Below are 21,534 nucleotides of genomic sequence, written 5' to 3'. Positions count from 1 at the left end.
AACTTTAGCAAAGAAAAAATTTACTTATTCTTTTATTACTCATTTGACAACTTTTCACTGAAAGCCTATACTGAAAGCTAGGCACTGTGCTTACAACTGAGTGGGAGCCACACACACACACACACACACACACACACACACACACACACACAAAGACGTGAGTCCTGTCCTCAAGGAGCTTATATTCAATGGAGGTAAAAATGCTATGAATAACCATGATATAATGCAAATACCATGTGGGTCATAACAGAGGTTCCAGTGATTGTAGCCAAGGGTCAGCCATGAGCAAAAGGTTGCTGATGAAAGCAGCTCTCTCCTGGTCATGTGACCTTAACTTGAATACTCATTCTGTAAGAAGTTTCATTTTGACAAGGATGATGAGATCTCAGGAGCTGGTCATACTAACTAACCTTACTGGACTAATTACAGATAAATTCAATTCATAACTTTAAATCAAGAAGACATAGTGATAATGAAGAAGAACATCGGGGTTGGCCAATCAGAGTCCAAACGTTGCTTGGCAGGCGGGGAGTAAGAATAAAGGAACTTGAGTGAACTTAAGATGATAATAAGTTACTGGGCTCACCTGTAATCACAGGTGGGTTGTCTTCTAGTCAATTCTAGTTCTATTAGGCCCCTTAACAAAAGTCAGTCAGTCCTCACTTTTGGTTCAGTTGATTAAATCCTGTCACATTCTCCTTAACTGCAATAAGCACTACACTGAGTCAAAAACCTAGACATGAGATGAAATCCTTGCTCTCAGAGCCAAATCAACTCAATGAACATTTCTGGTCATTTATATCATTGTTAGTACCAGACATTCTTTGCACAGCATTTAGAGGTACTGACACTCTAGAGCTTTCTGATACTCACTTCCTATCAAAAGTTTTGTTGTGCAAAGCAGTATTTATGGAGTATTGCCGAAGAAATGCAGGCCACCCATTCTCTCAGTATTCTAAAACTTACCTCTGAGTTAACTCAGAACATGAGTCCTGAGCCAGGTTCTATCTAAATGATGGAAGAAGAAGCATAGTACTAGTTGCCTTTTAACATTCAATCTTCTTTAAGAGAGAGCTCACAATTTATAAAATCAGATAGTAAATATTTTAGGCTTTGTGGACCATGTTGCAACAATTCAACTTTTATGTTGGGTGAAAACCCAGCTACAGATAATACACAATACAGAAATAAATGAGCTTGGCTGTGTTCCAATAAAACTTGATTTATAAAAACCTGCAGCAGGCTGAATTTGAGATGCGCGTTTGCCAATCCCTATTCCATAGTAACAGCACCCTGGTTTCTGCTGGATACAAAGTCATCCTGAGTAGACAATGATAAGAACTGTAAGGAAGAAGTCAAACTACTGAAGGTGCAACTGCCAAAATGTGAGCAAGCAGCAAACTGACAAAAAATGAAGTGTGTCTCCCATACCCACTGTGCCCTTTAGGCAGAGAGAATGGATGGGCACACAGGTGCCAATGCAAGCCCTTTCCCAACTAGGCTCTATTATGAAGGTTAGAAAGCGCTAAGCATATCTCAGCCGTATCTTATCATCTCTAACAGCTCCAAGCATTCTGAAAAAGAAATAATTAAGACCTTGGAATCATCTGAGTTCACTGTGGAAGACAAATACAGGGATTTTTTTGTCTCATTAGATAACAAAACAAAACAAAAATAAAATAAATATGCCACTTAAATGAAAAAAAAATGATAATGCCATGTTATTATTGTCATGCTTTAGAAAAGAGCAAACATATTCAAGATCATTGCCCACTTCTGAGTTAAGATAACAGTTTTATTTATTTAACCACACAGAGAAAGATTTCTCTGTCCATTACATTTCCAGGTAAATTTGGGGGGCTAGGGTTTCACCTGCTTGCACAGGATAATGGTTTCTCAGGCAGCCCACTATCATGGACTCAAAGGCCTTCTGAATTTAGAAATGAATTTTCAGATGTCAGATTTCAGGCTTTTGGCAAAAGACTACTCTGTTGGTGTACACCTTACGAAATCAAATCATTTCTAATCTCGCTTTACTGAAGTCCCCTCCATGAAGTTTAGTAGATCAGAAACCGATTTCTGAGGCATGTCAATGGCCCAGAGATGACAGGGAATTCAACCACTGGACCCGGACGCAATGTTTTCACCATATAGTTGTCTATCTCCAAAAGCCTGAAGTAGACTTACACTTCTTTTTTATCATCAGATTGAGAGCAAAGTCAAGATGGCTATAAGAGACAGCCAACACACCCTGGAGTTGAAGTACCAGTATATGGCTCATCTTTCAGGAACATTTTAGCAAGATACCTCTTCAAGAAGGATTTGGCCCTAAAAGGTGGATGTGCTAACCTATCTCTGAAATTACTTTTGTATTTAAATTCAATGTTCAGATTATTTGTGCATTTAAAAATTAAGTTAAAAATCTAAGCATGGAGTTGGAAGTAAACTCCAATGCTGACTTATGTCCCAAAGCCAATTTATTTATGTATGTTGGATTTAAGGGCTCCAGAGCATGTGGAAATTTCAAGAAGGTGACTGATTTGACCCATAGATACAGAGAACAGATTGATGGTTGCCAGAGGGAAGGGGAATGGAGGTCTGGGTGAAAAAAAGTGAAAAGACTAAGAAGTAAAGATTGGTAGTTATAAAATACTCATTGGGATGTAAAGTACAGCATAGGGAATATAGTCAATAATATTCTAATATGTATGTATGGTGCCAGTTGGATACTTGAAATTTCAGGGGGAACACTTTGTAAAGTATATGATTGTCCAACCACTATGCTGTACACCTAAAACAAATAAAATAATATTGAATGTAAACAGTAATTGAAAAACATTTTTAAAAATGTTAGAAGATGAGTGATCTACTCAACTCCTTGGGGGAACTTCAGCAAAGTGAGATTAGGAATGATGTGATTTCATAAGCTGTACACAGACTGAGTAGTCTTTTGCCAAAAGCCTGCAGAATAAAGACTATTCTCACTATATGCCGATGTGACTGAAGTTTGTGTTCTTTGGCTAATGTCAGGGAGCTTTTTGTACTGTAGGCAGTGAACTCATTTGACCCGATGTCTCAGTATATTAAAGCAGGTGGTAAACCCCAGAAAGAAAAAGTAAACCTACAGCCATCTGTTTATTGTGCTCTTTATCTAAAGCTATTCAGAGCCCTCAGGCTTTTTTTTAATCAATAACAAAAGAATAAAAGAATTTGTGAAAACTCTTCAGCATTTTAGAATGCTTATATTCTTGCATTAAAGAGAATTGGAAGAATGCACCAAATGAAAGCCAACTTATCCCAAACTGCTTATCCATCGTCTGGAATTTCTCATCTCCTTGTTTCTACCAATGCTGCCTGTCCTTTGAGCCATCTGATTGCCTGTTATGATCAGCAAGTTGGCTAATCAAAGTAGAAAAAGGGAAGCTCAAATAATTTTATTGTGTCCTTCTTACTGGCTTTATTTTGACTTCAGCAAAAAGTTATTGTATGGAGTGCAGAAGGGAGTGATTAAGAGTGTAGGCTAAAATAAAGAAATAATATTTTGAAATTATCTGTGACTCAGAACATCATCCATGTTGTGTGAATAACTGATGCCCTGTTAAACATCGCTAAGTTTTCTGGATGATAATCAAAACCCTGTTAGGTCTGTTTTTCAAAAAATTCTATATAATTTTCCTTGACTTTATACTTATGAGATTGCCTATGGGCAACATTGATAAAGATTAATAAATAATTTGTACCTTTCATGGTATTGGACTTACCTAATCCTAGATATCTATCTATCTATCTATCTCCCATCCATCCATCCTCTGTGAGGCTATATTTCACAGCCCTTAAAAACTTGGTGTTTAGAGGCAGCAAATCTAAATCCGATTCCTACTCCTCTCACTTACTTATTGTGTGAACTTGAACAAGTTTCTCAACCTTTCTGACACCAGTTTTCTTCCTCTCTTTGATGGGGATGATAAGAAATATCTACCACTTTGGGTGGCTTTGAGGATTAAATAAAATAATGCATGTAAATGACTAAGCACAGAATCTAACATATAATAAGTGTTCAGCAAGTAGTAGCTACTGTTGTTTTTTATAATAGAGCTTCCAGATTCCAGACCTTCAAAAACATCAAGACAAAAGGATTTGAATTGAATGCCTTCAGCACTTATACTTCTTAGTTCATTTATAGAGGCCATGGAAAGACAGTGCCTACCTACATCATGGTCATCGAAATAGTGGAAAAGTACCCATCTATTATTTCATAAAAGAGTCATTTGTGAAGGTCAAACATGAGCAGTTACTGATAGGCACTGAGGGAAGGAAAGAGACCTTAGTAAACATGATAACAGACACAAGAGATATGTACAAAATGTTAAGATAGATGGCATAGTGCAGGAGTGGGGAACGTCCGCTATATAAGGCCCATGAAATCATTTGGTCTGGCCCTGTCAAAGCATTCGGGGTGAATTAATTAAATATTTGACCAAATATAGCAGGCTAATTATTAAGTTTGGTCATTTTGTATGGCCTTCGAATGATGTTACAAATATCCAAATAGCCCTTGGCAGAAAAAAGGTTCCTTATCCCATCTATTTAGTTCATGTAACAAATTAGTGTAACAGAAATGATTGAAACATATACCTTTCAGTAGAAAATAAATTTCAGGATAATCAAAGAGCACCATTTGAGGAGAAGATCTTTTTCTTCACAAGAATGCCAATGTAGACCAACTGACAGAAATAGACAATCATTCTTTCACAAATGCTAATGGAACTACTAAATTAAGCAAGAATTATCCATTGAAATGAAAGCTATTAAGTAAAGAGTTGATGAGGAACTGAAGATCCCTCAGTGATGCCACAATGATGGCTTTTGGTGACAGGAGGAAGAATACGACTTTATAATGGAAGGTGTCTGTGTCCTATACAGTGATGAACACTGTCTTCACCAATGATGGGCAAACCAGTGCACGACATCAGTTCTGCATTCTACTCAGAGGGCCTATCTCAGAAGAAGGAGGTAAAACAGTTTGCTAACAGGAAGCCCTAACCCTGGTAAGCACACACTTAATTAGACATCGGTGTTCTGATGCCCCAAATAGCAAGGCTTTCTATAGGGTAAACAGATATGTGACAAGTAAAGGGCAGAACAGAGGAAGAGGAGAAGAATAAAAGTAAAAAGGGTGAGAAATGATGAGAGATGGAAGATTTCTTCATAAAAATATACCTTCATAATGGAGGATTTATTCATTAGTAAGGGCGAGAAGAGACATCACAAAGTGAGAGTTATGGGAGAATCAATAATGAGGGCGGAGGGGTAAATGCACAGAGGAGAAAACACAATGAACAGGAACAGAGAACAAGGGACAAAACACAACAACAACCTGGGGAGATGGATTCGATTTGAAATGGCAGAGGAAACAGAAGGACAGAGGGGGCAGGAAGTAAAGAAAGACAGCTGGTCAAAGGTTGAGGGGGCAGAATTTGGAACAAACAAGGGCTGAATGCATCCTTTTCATGTCTGTACTCAGAAACTTTTATGGTAGGAGCTCAGGAGAGAGCAAAAGAGGGAGGAAGAGAAGGAGGGAGCGAGGGAGATGGATGAGGAGGGAAAGTAGGTGGTTAGATGGCAGAAAAGAAAGACTAGGGATAGGAAGAGTGACGTGAAGAAGGAAAAAGAAAATAAGGAATGGGTAAAGCACACATTTCAGAAGCACATGAGGGAGTTAATATAGATAAAATATGATTGACACATTCAGTGCTCATGAGCATTCTATGATTTAGAATTATGTAATTCAAATTTACTTTAAGAATACCAGAACTATTTTGACCAGGCAACATTTCTGTGGCTTACCTGAATCATAACTCATCTTATACAAATGCCTGGAACTAGGGTAAAAGCTTGACCAACTTTATAGAAAAAAACAAAGCTGACTAGCTCTTGGATCCCCTATGCACTACTGAGTGAGCCAATCAGCCTCCAGGGCTCCTTATTTTCCCCATTTCATCATATAAACTGACCTGAGGCAGCTGCATATTTTCCACTCATTCTGTCTGCCCAGAACCAACACAAGAGGCAAATGCTGGTTCACGTAATTAATGTAGACAGAAATCTGGCTAACTACCACCAAAAAATCCATTTTTCAGGCGCCTGACTATCTAGATTGCTGACTGCATTGATTACATTAATCCAATGATGGCCAAGTTTTTACTTTCTGTTCGGCCAGATTTCATCTAGAGAACTCACAAATCTCTCTAGGATGCAAATCTCTCCCAGGACACATGATTTTGATTGACAGCTCACAAAATAACTTTGGCATGCATGCAAAATTAGACTCACATGCAATTTTCATGCAGAGATAAACCTATCCATCAACATAACTTTGGCTCCAAGAAAGCAGTCAAGGTTCTGTGACTGGAACCTGGGAACTAGGGCGTCTGATGCTTTAGAAGCCATAAGCAAACGTACGCGTCTGCAGTTCTTACTGTGTGTCAGTGTTTTCTAGCACATGAATGAGATTATAAATTTGTATTAGAAATTAATATTATAAGATTTCAAATTACAATGGAGTTTGTGTTTGAGAATCACTGGTTTGCAATTTTGGGGAAGAGATGGGTTGGTGAACTCAGATTTCTAGAGTCTTCGGTTGATTTTTTAAATAGGAAATAGTAAAAGAAACACTTTCCCTAACTCTCATGCCAGTTCCTTATGAATTGGTCACAAGTTTAATATCAATACTTCCTAACTTAGAAGTCTGAATCTGTATACCAGTGGTTGGCAAACTCATTAGTCAACAAAACGGCAAACTGCGGCTGGCTCGCGAGCCGCAGTTTGCCAACCACTGCTCTATACCAAGCACAGAGCGCAGAAGCTATCATTGCGGAGCACCTGCACATGAAAGTAAAGAGAAATCCTGGTGAATACTCACTATTTGGTAGAGTCGGATAATTGATATTCTCGTCGTCTATCATAGCATTCCTGGATTCCAGGATCATTCCATAAACTCTTTATTGCATCTACGTAGGGATTCTCAAAAGCAGACACCTTCTCCACATCAACTTCTCGAACTAATTGTGCATGAGCCTGTTTTTAATAAAAAAGCAGTTTTAGTCTCCTTTCCATCACTGAACATTGCCTTTGGTTCACATGTTACATTGAGCACACTGAGGTCTTCCTTCATATACTGGTTTTCAAACTGGTTTATAATAAAGTAATGGTGCTGTTTTTTGGTTTTTTTTTCCCCTCTGAGCAAGCCCAGTCCTAAATCTCTCCCTGTAGAGTAAACCTTGAGGCTCCTTAGAGATGACTAGAGGAAAGCAGGGTGCTCAGATCCCAACAGAACAATGAGGATGTCATGCGACACACGACTGGTTTTAGGTGATAATCATAATCCGAACGCAGGTAATATCATTAAAGGGAAAAAGGGAATTATCTCCTCTATAGTTTATTATAATCAAACACATAATACCCCCAGCCCATGGGTTTATATCTGAGCAGAAACTCAACCAGACTCCTCAACTAGTCAGGACTAGTTTCCCTAATTTACAGAGTGTAAAACCATTAGAACAACAGTTAATAGCAATGATTTAATTTGAAAAACAGAAACCATTCTCTCTCCATTCCCACATACCCCAACTTCTAAAACATTTATTCTGAAACATTTATTTTATATCTGCTTTACCTACATTACCAGATTGAGGACCCTATTCAATTTTTCAACAAAGAAAAAGGACTTTGTTATTTCATTATACAACATTAAGCAGGAAATAGGTAAGGAGATTTAAAAGATTTTTTCCATAAGATTGAAATAAAAATATTGTATGGTTACTCCCCGAATTAACAGGAATATACCACTGCTTAACAATCCCAATTAGAATAGGTTTCATGGAAGTAATACATATGCAAATTATATATACATAAATATTTAAATAAACAAATAAAATAATTACCTTAGAAACTGAAGGCAGATGGCTGGTAATTTATTCAGTCTTAATTTTGTACAAAAATACAAACTTCTGAACTAGGTTAGTGAGTGGCTATCATGGGCACATGATGACCTAGTTATTAATTTCATAGAGTTTTTAAGTAGATAGGACAGTAATAAATTTCCATCATGTCAGGTCCCATCTAGCTCCCAACCTTTACCTTCTTTCTCTGCCCATATGTGAGAAAGGCCCCATGTCATTAGACTAATCTTGACTTTATTCAGGTTTTAAGAAGCCCAACATGGTAAGGACTGAAGAAACCACCTTTCTTGCTAGTTCTGCTCTGACCTTGATAGTCAGATCCTGTAATGGAGAAGCCCAGTTCCACATGGGACGTCACTCTTAGAAAACAGATCCCTGTAGTTGCTTTCTGGACCTAGTCCCTATCCAGGCCATCTGCCTTGTGATCCCTCCAGCGGTCCTGCCAGCCTGGAGTCCTGTTCCTGAGTCCCACTCCAGGTGCGCCCACCTCAGTCACAGTTCCTCACAAGATTAACTCTTTGAAAACAATCATCACCGGTGACCCAATGAATCCCCAATTCGGTGCTCCACATGGCTTTGGAGCACTTGTTTGTCTGTGCTAGACCCACCTTCTCTGCCTCGGCCTGATGAATTAGACCTCCTCCAAGCATCAAATACTGCACGTGGGGGCCTCCCCCCATCCCTGCCCAATAGGTATGTAAGAATGTTAAGTTTCAACCCTTGCTTCTCTGCCCTTGTTCACTGAATACGAGCTCTAACACCTTGTGTCCTGAGAAATGATAATGATTACCCTTGCTATAATCCTAAATTAGACTCATCATCACTACATCTGCATTCCAGGGTTTTGTGGAGATTAGTGGATCTCAGAGGGTCACTGGGGGAAGAAGCAGGGATATGCAGGATGGTTTCCAACCGGATATACTCTCAAGATGGGATTTTGAATCAGACTCTGCTTCTTCTTATGGCCCCAATGTCATTCCTGGTGGGGAACATACTGCCCCACTAGCCTCATGTGGCTTTGTATTGTGTTACAATACTGGAGGGTCAGTCTCCAAAGGGGATCCACACACCAGCAGCAGCACCTGGGAATTTGGTAGAAATGTAAATCCTCTTATCCCACCCCAAACCTTTTGAATTAGACCCTCTAGGAATGAGTGTTCATAAGGCTAAGAAGCCATGGAAATAAGTACAACAGGGTAGGTATATGCGATAGGGAGTGATGGGAACTGTGGCACACGGGGAAATACACACACTAATTAAAAAGGGCGGCTGCTATTTAACTCCAACCAGTTGCTGCCATTGGAAATGTAGGTTCACTGTTTCCAGATATTCCAATTTTCCAAGGGAAACAAAAATGTACATTTTTTCTGTGAAATATTTCTAATTTTAAATCTCGGCAACCCTAGAAAAGATAGAGCATATCTGTTCCGTTGGAGGCCACTCATTTGTAGCATTTGTTCTAAAAGATTCTTTAACATTTGCTTCCTTAATAAGCTGGACCAATAACACGATGCCCTGTGTAGAACCTAGAAAGTGGTAGCTGGCCACTGGTTAACACATGCTAACAAATAAGGAATTTCCAGAACCTTCCTACAATAATATTTAGACAAACTATTATACTATCCATAAGGTTATGGCTGAGACCTCTCTCTGAATTGGCTAATAGCTACATGGTGACATAGGTTAGTGTAGGCAGTGTTTAAAATGAATTTGATACTCACTACACTGGGCCAGTCATGGCATTTGGAAGGAGTTTTGTTTCTGTTTCTAGAGAGGTTAGCTTCTGCCAGAGAAAACAGTTTCAACATACCAGACACTTTTCACCATTATGATTAACTGCCTATTGGACCCCAGTGAGATGCTAGGTAATATATAGCATCAGGGAATTAGACATAGTCCCCATGGGAGGAACCATCCATATAGATGGCAACCAAACAAAGCATAGGATTATATGATCCAGGAGTTGGAGCAAGAGGGAATTCTTACATGTCCAGCCTTAATTTCAGTTGACTGTAAGGGTATTAACTAAAGACAACATTCTCAACAGTGTATTGTAACTTTCCACTGAGCGCCTGCTCCTGCAAAGTGAGACTACTTTCTCATGCCAGAAAACTCCTGTAGTTTCCTATCGTGGCCTAGCTGGCTTGCTTTTTCTCACATCTGCAATGTCTTCCCTTTTCCTTTCTGTACTTTCTTTAGCTTTTGTTCTGGGGCTATGTCATGTGCCATCTCTCTGATATTTCTCTTCTCCACCCAAAATATGGTCTTTGCGCCCTTTGAACAATGGGACTTGTACATAATTACTTTTTGTGAATTATTAACGGCTTGCCTTATCCCTGTTGTAGACTATATGTTGAAGAAAGGGGCTGTAGCTTAATGACTCTAATTTCTTTTGGGACCCAACACAGAATAATAAGCAAACAAGTATTTGTCTAACTTACTACCATTTAAAGATGCTTATAAATACAATGCCAAGTCCTACAATTTTCTGTCCATTACCTAGTCTCACAGCACTACATAATCCTTAACAGTAGCTGGCGTACTGTTATTTGTATATTTGTTAACATCTTCCTCCATGATCACAGTACAAGTCCCAAAACAAGCTCAACATTGCAGTATCAGAGCCTAGCAGAGTGCCTGCCACCAGGTAGATACTCAATAAATATTTGTTGAGTGCAAGGAAGGAAGAGTAGAAATTGCATTAAACTGGAAATCAGGATATCTAACTTCCATCCTGGCTTTATCTCTAACACTAGCTATAACCCTTGGGAGAAATTATTTTACAACTTCATATTTTTTTGTCCATAAGATGATACAGCTGGAGTAAATTATAAGCCTCATCTAGCCATAAACTGTATAATTATAAATATATAATAAATATATCTACAATGCACAGAGAACCAAAGAGTTATGGCACTGTCTCTCCAGGATCACATAATATCATTTATTAAAATAAGACTTCGTTATTCCCAACAGTACCTAACAACACAGGGCAAATCATAGTTATGTCTGCACATGAGCAATGCCACATGTGGACTGTGCAAGGAAAACTCAACATGGACAAAGGAGGTCAAACAAGGTGTCAGAGAGAAGACAGGGTTTGTGTGGCAGGTGGAGAGGAAGGTGCCTGACATTTCCAAGGAGGAGGGAGAGAAGGACAAAGGTTCACTGGATTGTGGGGGGAAAAACAGTCTAGTGAGGAGTTTTATGCTGACTATTAATTCAAATTAATCTCCACAGTGAAAGCTATAATGAACAAGATCAGCTACGATCAATAACTCTGAGGTCAACCTCCAGCATCCATGAAAGTATATCGCCCGCAATAGCACACAGATCACCATGTTGCCTTCATCCAGGTCAGAATTTCTAAGTCATTTTTACTGCCTCCCAAGCTTCGTTTCATCCTTGCTGTTTTGGAAAATGACATTCAAATATAATCAACTGTAATTTGTATTCATGTAAGAACTTTCAACTGACGTTCTCTAAGTTGTTTAAAGTATGACAGCATTTTACAAAATACACACAGAATTTTAAAACTGCCTATATGCATGACACCAATGGAAATTCAATCCTTTCACGTTTTTGGTAGAATATATCCTGTATGTGGAAAGAATGTTTTTCAGTATGCTAGAGTAAGAAGATAAATTAGACCCTTTTCTATTTGTCCAAATGTCAAATGTGAGTAGTAATAAAAACCACAATTATGTAAAATTAAAAAATTACTAATAAAAAAAGCTATGATGAAAAGAAGTAATTTCTAATAATATAAATAGCAAATCAATTACAATCGACTACCCTTTTTATTTTGAACATTGTGCAGAGAAAAGCAAAACAGATATGAATGAAATCATATAAACAAAATACAATTCGATTTCATTTTAATAAAATTGAGCACACTAGATGGAAATATTTAATGGTGAATGCTAGCTTTCAGAATTCGTAGCAAGCTGGTAGCAAGCCTTAGAGGGAACATTGTAAGAACTAAGTAGCTACTCTTAGAAACTGGCAGAATTCTAGGGAAAGACCACATGGAAACCGCAAGAGGTGCCAATGTGGTAATGTCTTGTTTTAGGGATTCGGTGGTCATGAAATTCAGGTAAATCTTAGACGTGTTGATGTTTCCATGGTTGCTTAGGCAAAGGGAAGGAAGAACTGAGTTCCCACCATAGTGAGCCTTACTCTGCCCACAGAAGGCTAAGCCTTCAGATGAAACAAAAAGGATCTTATAGTCACTCTGGAAGGATTTTCAAAAACTCATTAACACCTCATAGTGGCTTGAGGCTGGAATGTCACACCTATTCCAGTTCCTATACTCCTGAAGTAGAAAAGCAAATGGTGACTTCCACATTTGTTGAAGCTCTCAGACACCAATATTCAGCTCCTCAGGCCTGCTCCATCTGAAGAATGCCCAATACACAGAGGACCTCTAAATTAGAAAAAGTCTGAACCACTGTTGGGAGTCCCTTTTAATTCTCAACTGAGGCTCACAACATCTCATTTTTTTTCCTTGGTGCTTATTTTCATTTTGGCATTTGACTCTAGAGAAAATGCAGATCCCTAAAAAAACTGAGGGGGGAGGGGGGGAAACCCCAGGCTTTTTTTTTTCTGCTCAGAGGAAGTACAAAGTAAAAGGATAGAATATGGGATCAGATTGCTGTATTATAATCCCACCTCTACCCTGTACAAATTTAGCATGACCTTGGGCAAGCTATTTAACATTTCTGAACCTCTGTTTCCTAATCTGTGAAATGGGGGTAATAACAGCACTTATCTTAGAGGGTTCAAGTAGAGAAAGCATGCACAACACTTAGAGGAGGAGCCTAACACCTAAAGCTACTAGTTATTTAAAAAGCAAAAGAAAATCTCTGGCTGGTGTGGCTCAGTTGGTTGGGCATCACCCCATGCACTGAGGGGTCACCAGTTCGAATCCTGGACAGGACACATACCTGGATTTCAGGCTCAATCCCCAGTGGGGGGCATGCACGAGGCACCTCTCTCATCAATAGCTCTCTCGCCCTTCCTCTCTCTATAAAAATCAATTTAAGAGTCTTAAAAAAAAGCAAAAGAAAAGGAAAACAGCACAGAAAACGTAAACCATGATGTACACACCTATTAGTTTCTGTGACCTTGGGCATGTCACCCAAACCTTAATTTGCTCAAATGTGAAATGACATTCTGGAGGTCATAACGGATACAGGACCTCTGGCTCCTCAAATGTGCAAGCATTCTTCAGCTTAAACTTTCCTACAGAAAACTTGGATAAGAACTGTCCTTTCCTAGACCACCTCACCGTCTCTGACTGCACCACAATTTGAACAGTTGACCTTCATAGGTGCATTATACACAGAAGGACAGTTGATGTTTGTTTGTTTGTTTAATGAGCATTACTGCATAAATGACAAACAGCAGCAAAGTCCCACTCAGCAACTACCAGCTGGGTTCACATAGCAAGTGCTTCATTCCCATAGAACAGCCTCTCCACACTTACAATTCAACCCCTGGCTCAGCAAAATCACAAATTACTCCATGACACGGCCTTTTGGGGTCTCTGATGAAGACTGTAAGTCCTGTGTTTGGAATCCTTCAGACCTAGGGATCTGCTGATTGTCTTTTGCTAAGCGCCCACGTCCCTCTTCACCTGAAGACCATTGAATCTCAAAATGAGAAATCCAGAGAACCAGAGGAGAGAAGAGGAAGACTGAACAGTAGCTGAGATCAAACCAGTTTTCGATCATAACTGTCACATGCCAGCCCTGTGCCTTTAGGCAGGTCACTCAACCTTCCTGAACCTCAGCTTCCTCATCTATAAAATGCGGAAAATAATATGTTGTAGGGCTGTTAGGAAAATTAAAATGTTGTTAAAATCCCCTAAAACAATATTATAATTATGAATTCTTGTTATCTCAAAATTATCATTAATAAATGTTAATTATTTCAATAAATATTTATCTACAGTGTGTCAGGCAATGAATTAGACACTGATAAAGCAGAGAATTTATGTTAAATAAAATGTTCCAGGTAACAAAATATTAGGTAAGAAAGTTTATCAAACTGTCACATATTATTCTAGGTTTATACTTATTACCCCATTATTACATTTTCACTTTCATCATTAGATTTTATTTTTAATCACCATTATGGCGTTTGTAAGGCAATTAATAACTATAAGGTACACTGCCTTTCCCCAAAAAAAATTTGCTAAAGATATATTTCTCCCTTTGACGTTACTTCACTATAGACTAGATTTCCTTATTCTAACATACAATGGATTCCTTCTTGGGAGAAGGAAACACTTTATTTTTCTGTTTAAAATATTCTTTTTCCTTAAAAGAACTCAATCTCTTTGTTGACCCTACCACTATAATTTTCCATGTAAAATATCCTTCTATTTAGTTCTTTGCTTATCATTTTTCTTCTTCATGTTTGTCTGCCATCTCATAACGATCAGTATGAATGACATGAAAGTCAAATGCTTGATGTAGAATGGCAAGCAGTTCCAAAGGGCCTGCGAATGATGTAATTACATGGTTCCATTACGTAGAATCTTGCCCTCAGGTCTGTGAAATCTTGGAATGCCACATAAAATTTTACACTATTTTTGAAATGTTCCTTATTACCTTCATGATTATGATGACAATATAATAACATGTAAATATATATAATGAATACTACAAAAAAAGTTTATTTTCAAAGAACTTATACAAAGTCACAGTGATAACAAAATTAGAAAAGAAGACTCTTTAAAATATATGCATATTCACTAAAATCCGAAATAGTTAGGTCTACCTGTATGTTCCATCAAAGAATATTTGAGGAACATTAGTTACTTGGGATTTGAATGGCTGCTTATTTGAAAAATAGGTTCTAAAATCAAAATCTGATAAATGTGGACAATGATGGCTATGCAATGTTAAACAGATGTCTGTACTGCAGAACTCAGGACCTCTAATAAGGTAACGGTGCCAGGAATCCACGAGCACACGGTGGGGTTGTTCCTATTATAGTTTTCACTATGTTTCTCAAACTTGTTTGACAGGGCAGCTTGCTCCCCTCCGATCAGTCCATGAGACTGGTCTCATGGATCACATTTTGAAAAATACTGACTAGAGACTAAGATTCCCAACAACAAACCAGGGGGTGATTTTACACAAATAAAACAATGAATTAACTGATTCTCCCCCAACTCTGCCATCATAGGTAAATGTCTGCTTTATGGATTCATATCATCTTCCATTTTGAGATCACATTTTGCATGTGGTTCATTTCCTGATGACAATACGTCTCAGAAAAACTTAATCATTGAGCCCTTTGCAATGTCTGTGCTCCTACAATCTTATTAACTAGAAGAGCATGCTGCTGCTGGTTTGGGGTTTTATTTTGTTTGACAGCAGGAAAAAGAGATAAAGATGATGCCCCTGTTCGGCTTGGTAGGTTTTTAAGCAAAGCCAGAAAAAATAAAAAGAACATGCTCCTTAAAGAAGGGTGTCCCAGATGGTCTCAGGATTCCAAGTCCTGCACAGGGAATGTAATCTTTCTGGAGCATCCAATGTGAAACCTGACCACTGCAGCTTCACATCTTGTGTTTCAGGAGAACTGAAAGTGAAAAGGGCTCTGGGTCTCCAAATCTTGCAGAAGGAAAGAAGTTTCTTAGAACACTTCTTAACTATCCCTTTAACTCAAAGAACAAGAAATGGTTCCGATAGTAAGAATGTAAAAAGAAAGGACAGCAATGGCAAACTTGTCTTATAAGGAATGGTAATGAAACATTTAGAATCCAAGGAGCAAGACGGTAAGGGAAATAGGAGCACCCACATCTCACTAGGCATTTTTGTTTTTCATAATTTAAAAAAATTTGGGGGGAAGTAAATGAGTTATATAATCTGTCCATCTGAGAAAGGACCCAAATTTCAGAAAGATTACAGATAAGAATCAATTGGAGAAAGTTACTTGGACCAGTATGGAGAAACCTGCAACATTCTAGTGAAAGTATGATGATAGATATTATAGTCTAACACATGACACTTTTGAGTATGAAAATGGTTACTAAAATTAAATTACTAAAAGCTAATGTTATGTATCTTTGAAATATTAACCAACAAATCAATTTATTACATTGGTATTATTAAAATGTTCTCAAATATAGAATTCTTCCTGAAAAATAAAACTTTCATATATCTGTATAAAGTAAAAAACGAAAAGAAAAAAGAGTAGAGGAATTTTTCTTGGTACATTCATGTACTTTAGTCATGTTTTTAGCCATATCTGTTCCTAATATCCTGTCCCTGACACTTTTCAGAAGACTATATATTTTTTCAATGTGAACATATTATACATTTAATTAGTTCATAAAAATGCCTGCAATAGTTTTCAAAATTACATTAACCATTTTAGGTTAATAAATTTGAAACAGTTAACATTTTCAATTGGGTCCTTCTCTGTAGAACTTAGTATTTTTAATTCAGAAATACCTTCTCTTTTAGGCACTGAAATGCCTGTGAAGCCTAGAACAAATTCTGCTAAATGGGAAGTATTCTTAACTCTAATTTTTTAAAATGCAAATAATGTATATATTTCAGTTCAAGTATTTTCATAGGAACTATTTTTTTCTATCAGTTCACAATATTATTCTTTCACAAATACTTTTAGGAGATGGAACTCATGACTGGTATATTATCGGAGCTTGTTTGGACACAATTATGACTTATGTGTGAGTCATAACCAACTCCTAAAACATTTCTGCTCCATAGGCTTTGTAATTTAATAAATGTTTTATTTATCATGATACCATGCACCATCAAGAACTATATTCATACTAGTAGCCCTGCGCAGGAATCCATTTGCCAGTAGGTCGATGCCACCCTCCTGTAGCTCTCTGCCTCCTGCTTGCTTGCTGCCCTGCCCCCTCCTGTAGCTCTCCGCCTCCCGCTAGCTTGCTGCCCTGCCCCCTCCTGTAGCTCTCTGCCCCACCCTACTGCAGATCTGTGATCTGGTGGTTGTTACATGGCTGGTCATTACATCTCAGGGAGTAACATACTCAGGGATAATTAGCATACTCCTCTCTTATTATATAGCAGTGGTCGGCAAACTCATTAGTCAACAGAGCCAAATATCAACAGTACAACTATTGAAATTTCTTTTGGGAGCCAAATTTTTTAAACTTAAACTTCTTCTAACGCCACTTCTTTAAAATAGACTCGCCCAGGCCGTGGTATTTTGTGGAAGAGCCACACTCAAGGGGCCAAAGAGCCGCATGTGGCTTCGCAAGCCGCAGTTTGCCGACCACGATTATATAGGATCATTATCACAAAATACTTTTATTTTCAACATTTTTAAAGAAGCAAAAGCATTTACCATTGAATTTTGTGTGGCTGATGATATCACTATGGCTACAATGGTGGATGTTAAATAGCAACAATTTTGTACAAGTTACCCATTACTGTTTACTTTCTTGAGGAAGAAAATTCAGTATTTAATTTTTTGTTAAACATGCATTTTCAGGTTTGTTTGTTTTTTAAAGCTTTTTATGGCCAAAAGGATTTACTGCAGAATAAACACATGTTCAGGAAATAAAGCAAATAGCAATAGATTTATGCCAAACAATAAATAATAAAGCCAAATCTTTCAGACCACCATGCAAGCGTGTTCAGTGGGGATTTTCTACATGCACCTAACAATATCCCGCTGACCCTGCTGAATGACGTCCTGGTCTCAGTGGACCTCACAGCCTATAGACAGAGCACAGCAAGATTGGCTAACAACATCAAATAGATAGCAAAGGCAGCAGACCCATCTTCTCTACCACCCTAGAGGCTGAAAGGAGTTGACTGTCCCTAGTCCTTCTTATCTGAGCAGACTCTGTATTAGCAGTGAGTGCTCACATGCTGTCTTTGAAAGGGAGATACCGTTATACTGCATCTGGGAAGGATTTGAAAGAGAGTTGAAACATTTTTCCGATTTAACCAAGTGGTAACGTGAGAAATCTGTTCAACTGCCCTGGCAGAATCTGGAAATACAAAATGAAAGTCTATCAGATCCATCCTGGATCTTTTTGGTGCAGATGCTAATAAGAAAGCTTCACCGAAAAATGAAAAAAACAGGAGCAAATGTTAAACTGGTGGGATGCTAACACAACAGGTGTAAAACCCAAGTGTCTTGGGCAAACTAGGACTTAGGATCAACCTATGTCTGGGGAAGAGTTGGGAGAGAGAAATCAAGAATCCTAGAAGTATTCTGACAGTCTACAGACCTACTTGTTCTAACACAAACCATTTTTTAATGGGGTCAACATCTAAAACTGAGAGCTTTCTCATTAAACAATTTCCTATTTCTCTTGAAAAAATGGAAGACCCAGCAACACTGTGTCCATACTCCAAACAGGACAAGGCGCTGTAGCCATTAGGCTGCCACCTGCCTCTCACTATTGCCCATAATAATGGGAGAGAGCATAATTCTTCATAATTCTTCTTATAATTCCAAAACTAATTAACTCATTCACTAACTCACTAACTGAAAGAATAAAACCTGGCTGGCTTCACGACTGCCTTCCTGGCACTGAAGTAATTTGATTTTGCACCCCACTCCCTACCCCCAACTCCCTTTATAGCTTGTGTAATTCTTCTGTTCTTTGTGTGCATTCTGCATAAAAAGAATTGAGAATTACATTGAATAGGACTCTAACCAGTGGAAATTTTCTCAGCTTCCTGGTCAGAATCCATTAAAAAATAATGTGCACATGGGATCTTCCAATGTTTTCCCCTCCCCAGTCCCTAAATTTATACCCTAGAGCTGTGGTTACACTTAACTTCAAATGTGTATGTTTTGAGTTCCAATCCACCAAGGAGACCTGACCTGGGCATGCGTTAAGTAATGGTTCTACATGGTCTGGGTTGTTATGGGTCATGACTATACTGAGGTATAGTGCACAGTAGCTAAGGGCCTGTGACTGTACAGCCAAACACTGAGTTTTAACCATGCTTTCATATACTTGCTTGGTGCCTCTCCAAGCCTCAGTTTCCTTTGTTCTAAATAGAGGTAATGATACCTTTGTCACAGCATTTTATAAAGCTTAAATATGGTATTATATATATAAGAGCAGAGGAACAAGCACATACTAGTGGCTCAGTAAACAGAAGCAGCCTGAGTTTGTACTTCAGGTCTGATCCAAGGGGAATGATGGTGAAATGTCCTCACTTAGCTAGCCCTTTTCTTACATTTAGTGAACGAACTCTTTGGGAGATTTCAACTTTTGGAAATCTGTTCCAAAAATACAAAATAGTTTCTATGATGCCTCCCAACCTGCTATATAGCACTACCAGTTTTATATCTGAAGGAAATGTTAAATTACGGGTTACTGGTGATTATTTTACAGTTACAATGTTTTTTCAACCAGAAGCATGTCGACTTTAAGTAACATGTAAGTTGTTTTCTTCTCCACAAGATAGCCCAAATCTCACTATACTGCATTCATCTCTATGTCATGTTTTCAAAACATGCAAAGAGACCACAACCCGATTAAAACCATTTTAAAGATACCTTTTTAAAGATGTACTAGTACATGAAGAATTTACCTGGGATTATATATCCAAACATGCTCTTCCCCTTAAATTCTGATGAGCTACAATGAAAAGCTTTAGTGATTGGTGATGTAGCATGGGTCATGAAATAAAACCAAACCAAATCCATCTCTATATAATTCAAAAGAACTTAGCAAATTGCATTGCTTTTTCAGGAAGATAAAAATGCATATTGCCTCTTTTATGTGTTCTTAGCTACATATCTATTTTTGAAAAGGTTTCATGTACCTTCTAAATTTAGCTCCTACTTCCTTTTTACTGTGCAATCTGAGTTACAGTCCATCTCTGATAACATTCTGATCTTTACTCCAAGGAACATATATGGAAACTGCCTCTCAGAAGGAAGATAACCTTTCACTAACCTCTTCTGTGCTTGTGGACAGTAGGAGATGACCCTTTCTTCCTGTCCCCAGCTTCTATGGACACCATCTACATGTATTTTAAGTAGTATTTTAAAATTCCCTTTACTTGGTGGGAGAAAATTTCATCCTTTCTAGAGCTTCACCATATTTTATTAAACAGATCTCTTGCTAGGAAAATATAAGTTAAAGAAAGAAACTCATCTCTTTGCGGCTAAGGAAGAAGATGGAGTGGAGAGAAAACAAAAAGAAGGTGTGGACCCTCCGGTTCCCTTTCCCATCAGATCTGAACACCGACCGGTGGTCGTAAAAGGAGGAAAAGTAATACTGAAGCTGGCTTCACAGTGCTTACAAGTTTGAAACTGTGGGCTAGTTTCAAACAAGGTAGAAAAAAAGAAAAAAAAAAGAAGAAGGGGTGGTAAAGAGAATTGGTGTGTGGAATGAGGTTAAACACAATGGCACTCATACAGAGATTTCAGAATAGTTTATCTGGGTTAATTATCATTCTATGAAATTTTCTTCACTTTTTATTCTCCAGTCATTAATATCAGACTTAAGAAAGGTAAATTATATAGTGATACAAATGTGGGGGTATGGAGGGAAAATTGTAAGCAATATATTCAAAACTATAAGCAGAAACAACCTAAGTGTGTAGCAGTAAATGTAACTTCCCAGAAGTTGTTGAAGGAAATAATTAGTCACATAGAGCAGTAGCCCCTAATTAAATTGCTAAGCAACAGAGCTGGTGAAGAAAGTATGTATAGCGAAGCCTCAGTCTCCCAGGAATCCTATTCATCCTCCCATTGAAGCCTTTCCTCATATTCTTATCTTCTTGAGGCATTCACAGTCTTCATAAACCATTTGTTGATCACAGGGCATATATAACTGGCACTGCTATTTAACTGTTCCATGTCTGTGTACAGGGCAGCAATTTATAAAATATTTCTTATATTCTAGCACAGTGGTCGGCAAACCGTGGCTCATGAGCCACATGCGGCTCTTTGGCCCCTTGAGTGTGGCTCTTCCACAAAATACCATGTGCGGGCGCGCACATACAGTGCGACTGAAACTTCGTGGCCCATGCGCAGAAGTCGGTTTTCGGCCTGGGCGAGTCTATTTTGAAGAAGTGGCGTTAGAACACTCAAGGGGCCAAAGAGCGCATGTGGCTCGCGAGCCGCGGTTTGCCGACCACTGTTCTAGCACAATGCTAAGGCTACTTAATAAGTACTTCTGCAGATAAGAGATCAACCAAAGGACTTGTATGCAAGCATATAAGCATAACCAATGGACACAAAACTCTGGGGGGTGAGGGCATGTATGGGAGTGGGGTGGGAGGGGGGCAATGGTAAGATATGTACACATATAATACCTTAATAAAAAATAAGTACTTCTGCAATAGAACAAAACTGTCTACTTTATAATATATTTCTCCAGAGATGTGATCTAACAAGACGGTGGATAAGAAGGAATAATGACCAGCATCGGACAGAAGAAGCAGTCTAGGAAGTTGGAAGCCTGGCTGGGCCTCTGGTATGATCTTGGACTAGTCTCCTAGCCTTATTGGTTAAGTGTTGACCTCTGTGACTGAGTTATTGTTTTAGAGAATGGCTGTGATGCCACTCAAATATAAGTTGGGGTGAA

The 21,534-nt window shown here is 38.4% G+C and overlaps 1 protein-coding gene across 1 annotated transcript in view; it reads right to left on the bottom strand.

Annotated features, from left to right (window-relative positions):
* LOC307110799 (guanine nucleotide-binding protein G(q) subunit alpha) overlaps positions 1–21,534 on the bottom strand; it is a 266,990-nt gene that overhangs the window by 70,155 nt on the left and 175,301 nt on the right. Inside the window, exon 3 of the mRNA XM_079790176.1 lies at positions 6,923–7,077. Coding sequence (XP_079646302.1) covers positions 6,923–7,077 — 155 coding nt within the window. The remainder of the gene's footprint in view (positions 1–6,922; positions 7,078–21,534) is intronic.

The sequence above is a fragment of the Cnephaeus nilssonii genome, assembly GCF_951640355.1.
Source record: "Cnephaeus nilssonii genome assembly, chromosome: 14".
NCBI classification, from domain to species: Eukaryota; Metazoa; Chordata; class Mammalia; order Chiroptera; family Vespertilionidae; genus Cnephaeus; species Cnephaeus nilssonii.
This window is presented reverse-complemented; position numbering and strand designations above follow the sequence as displayed.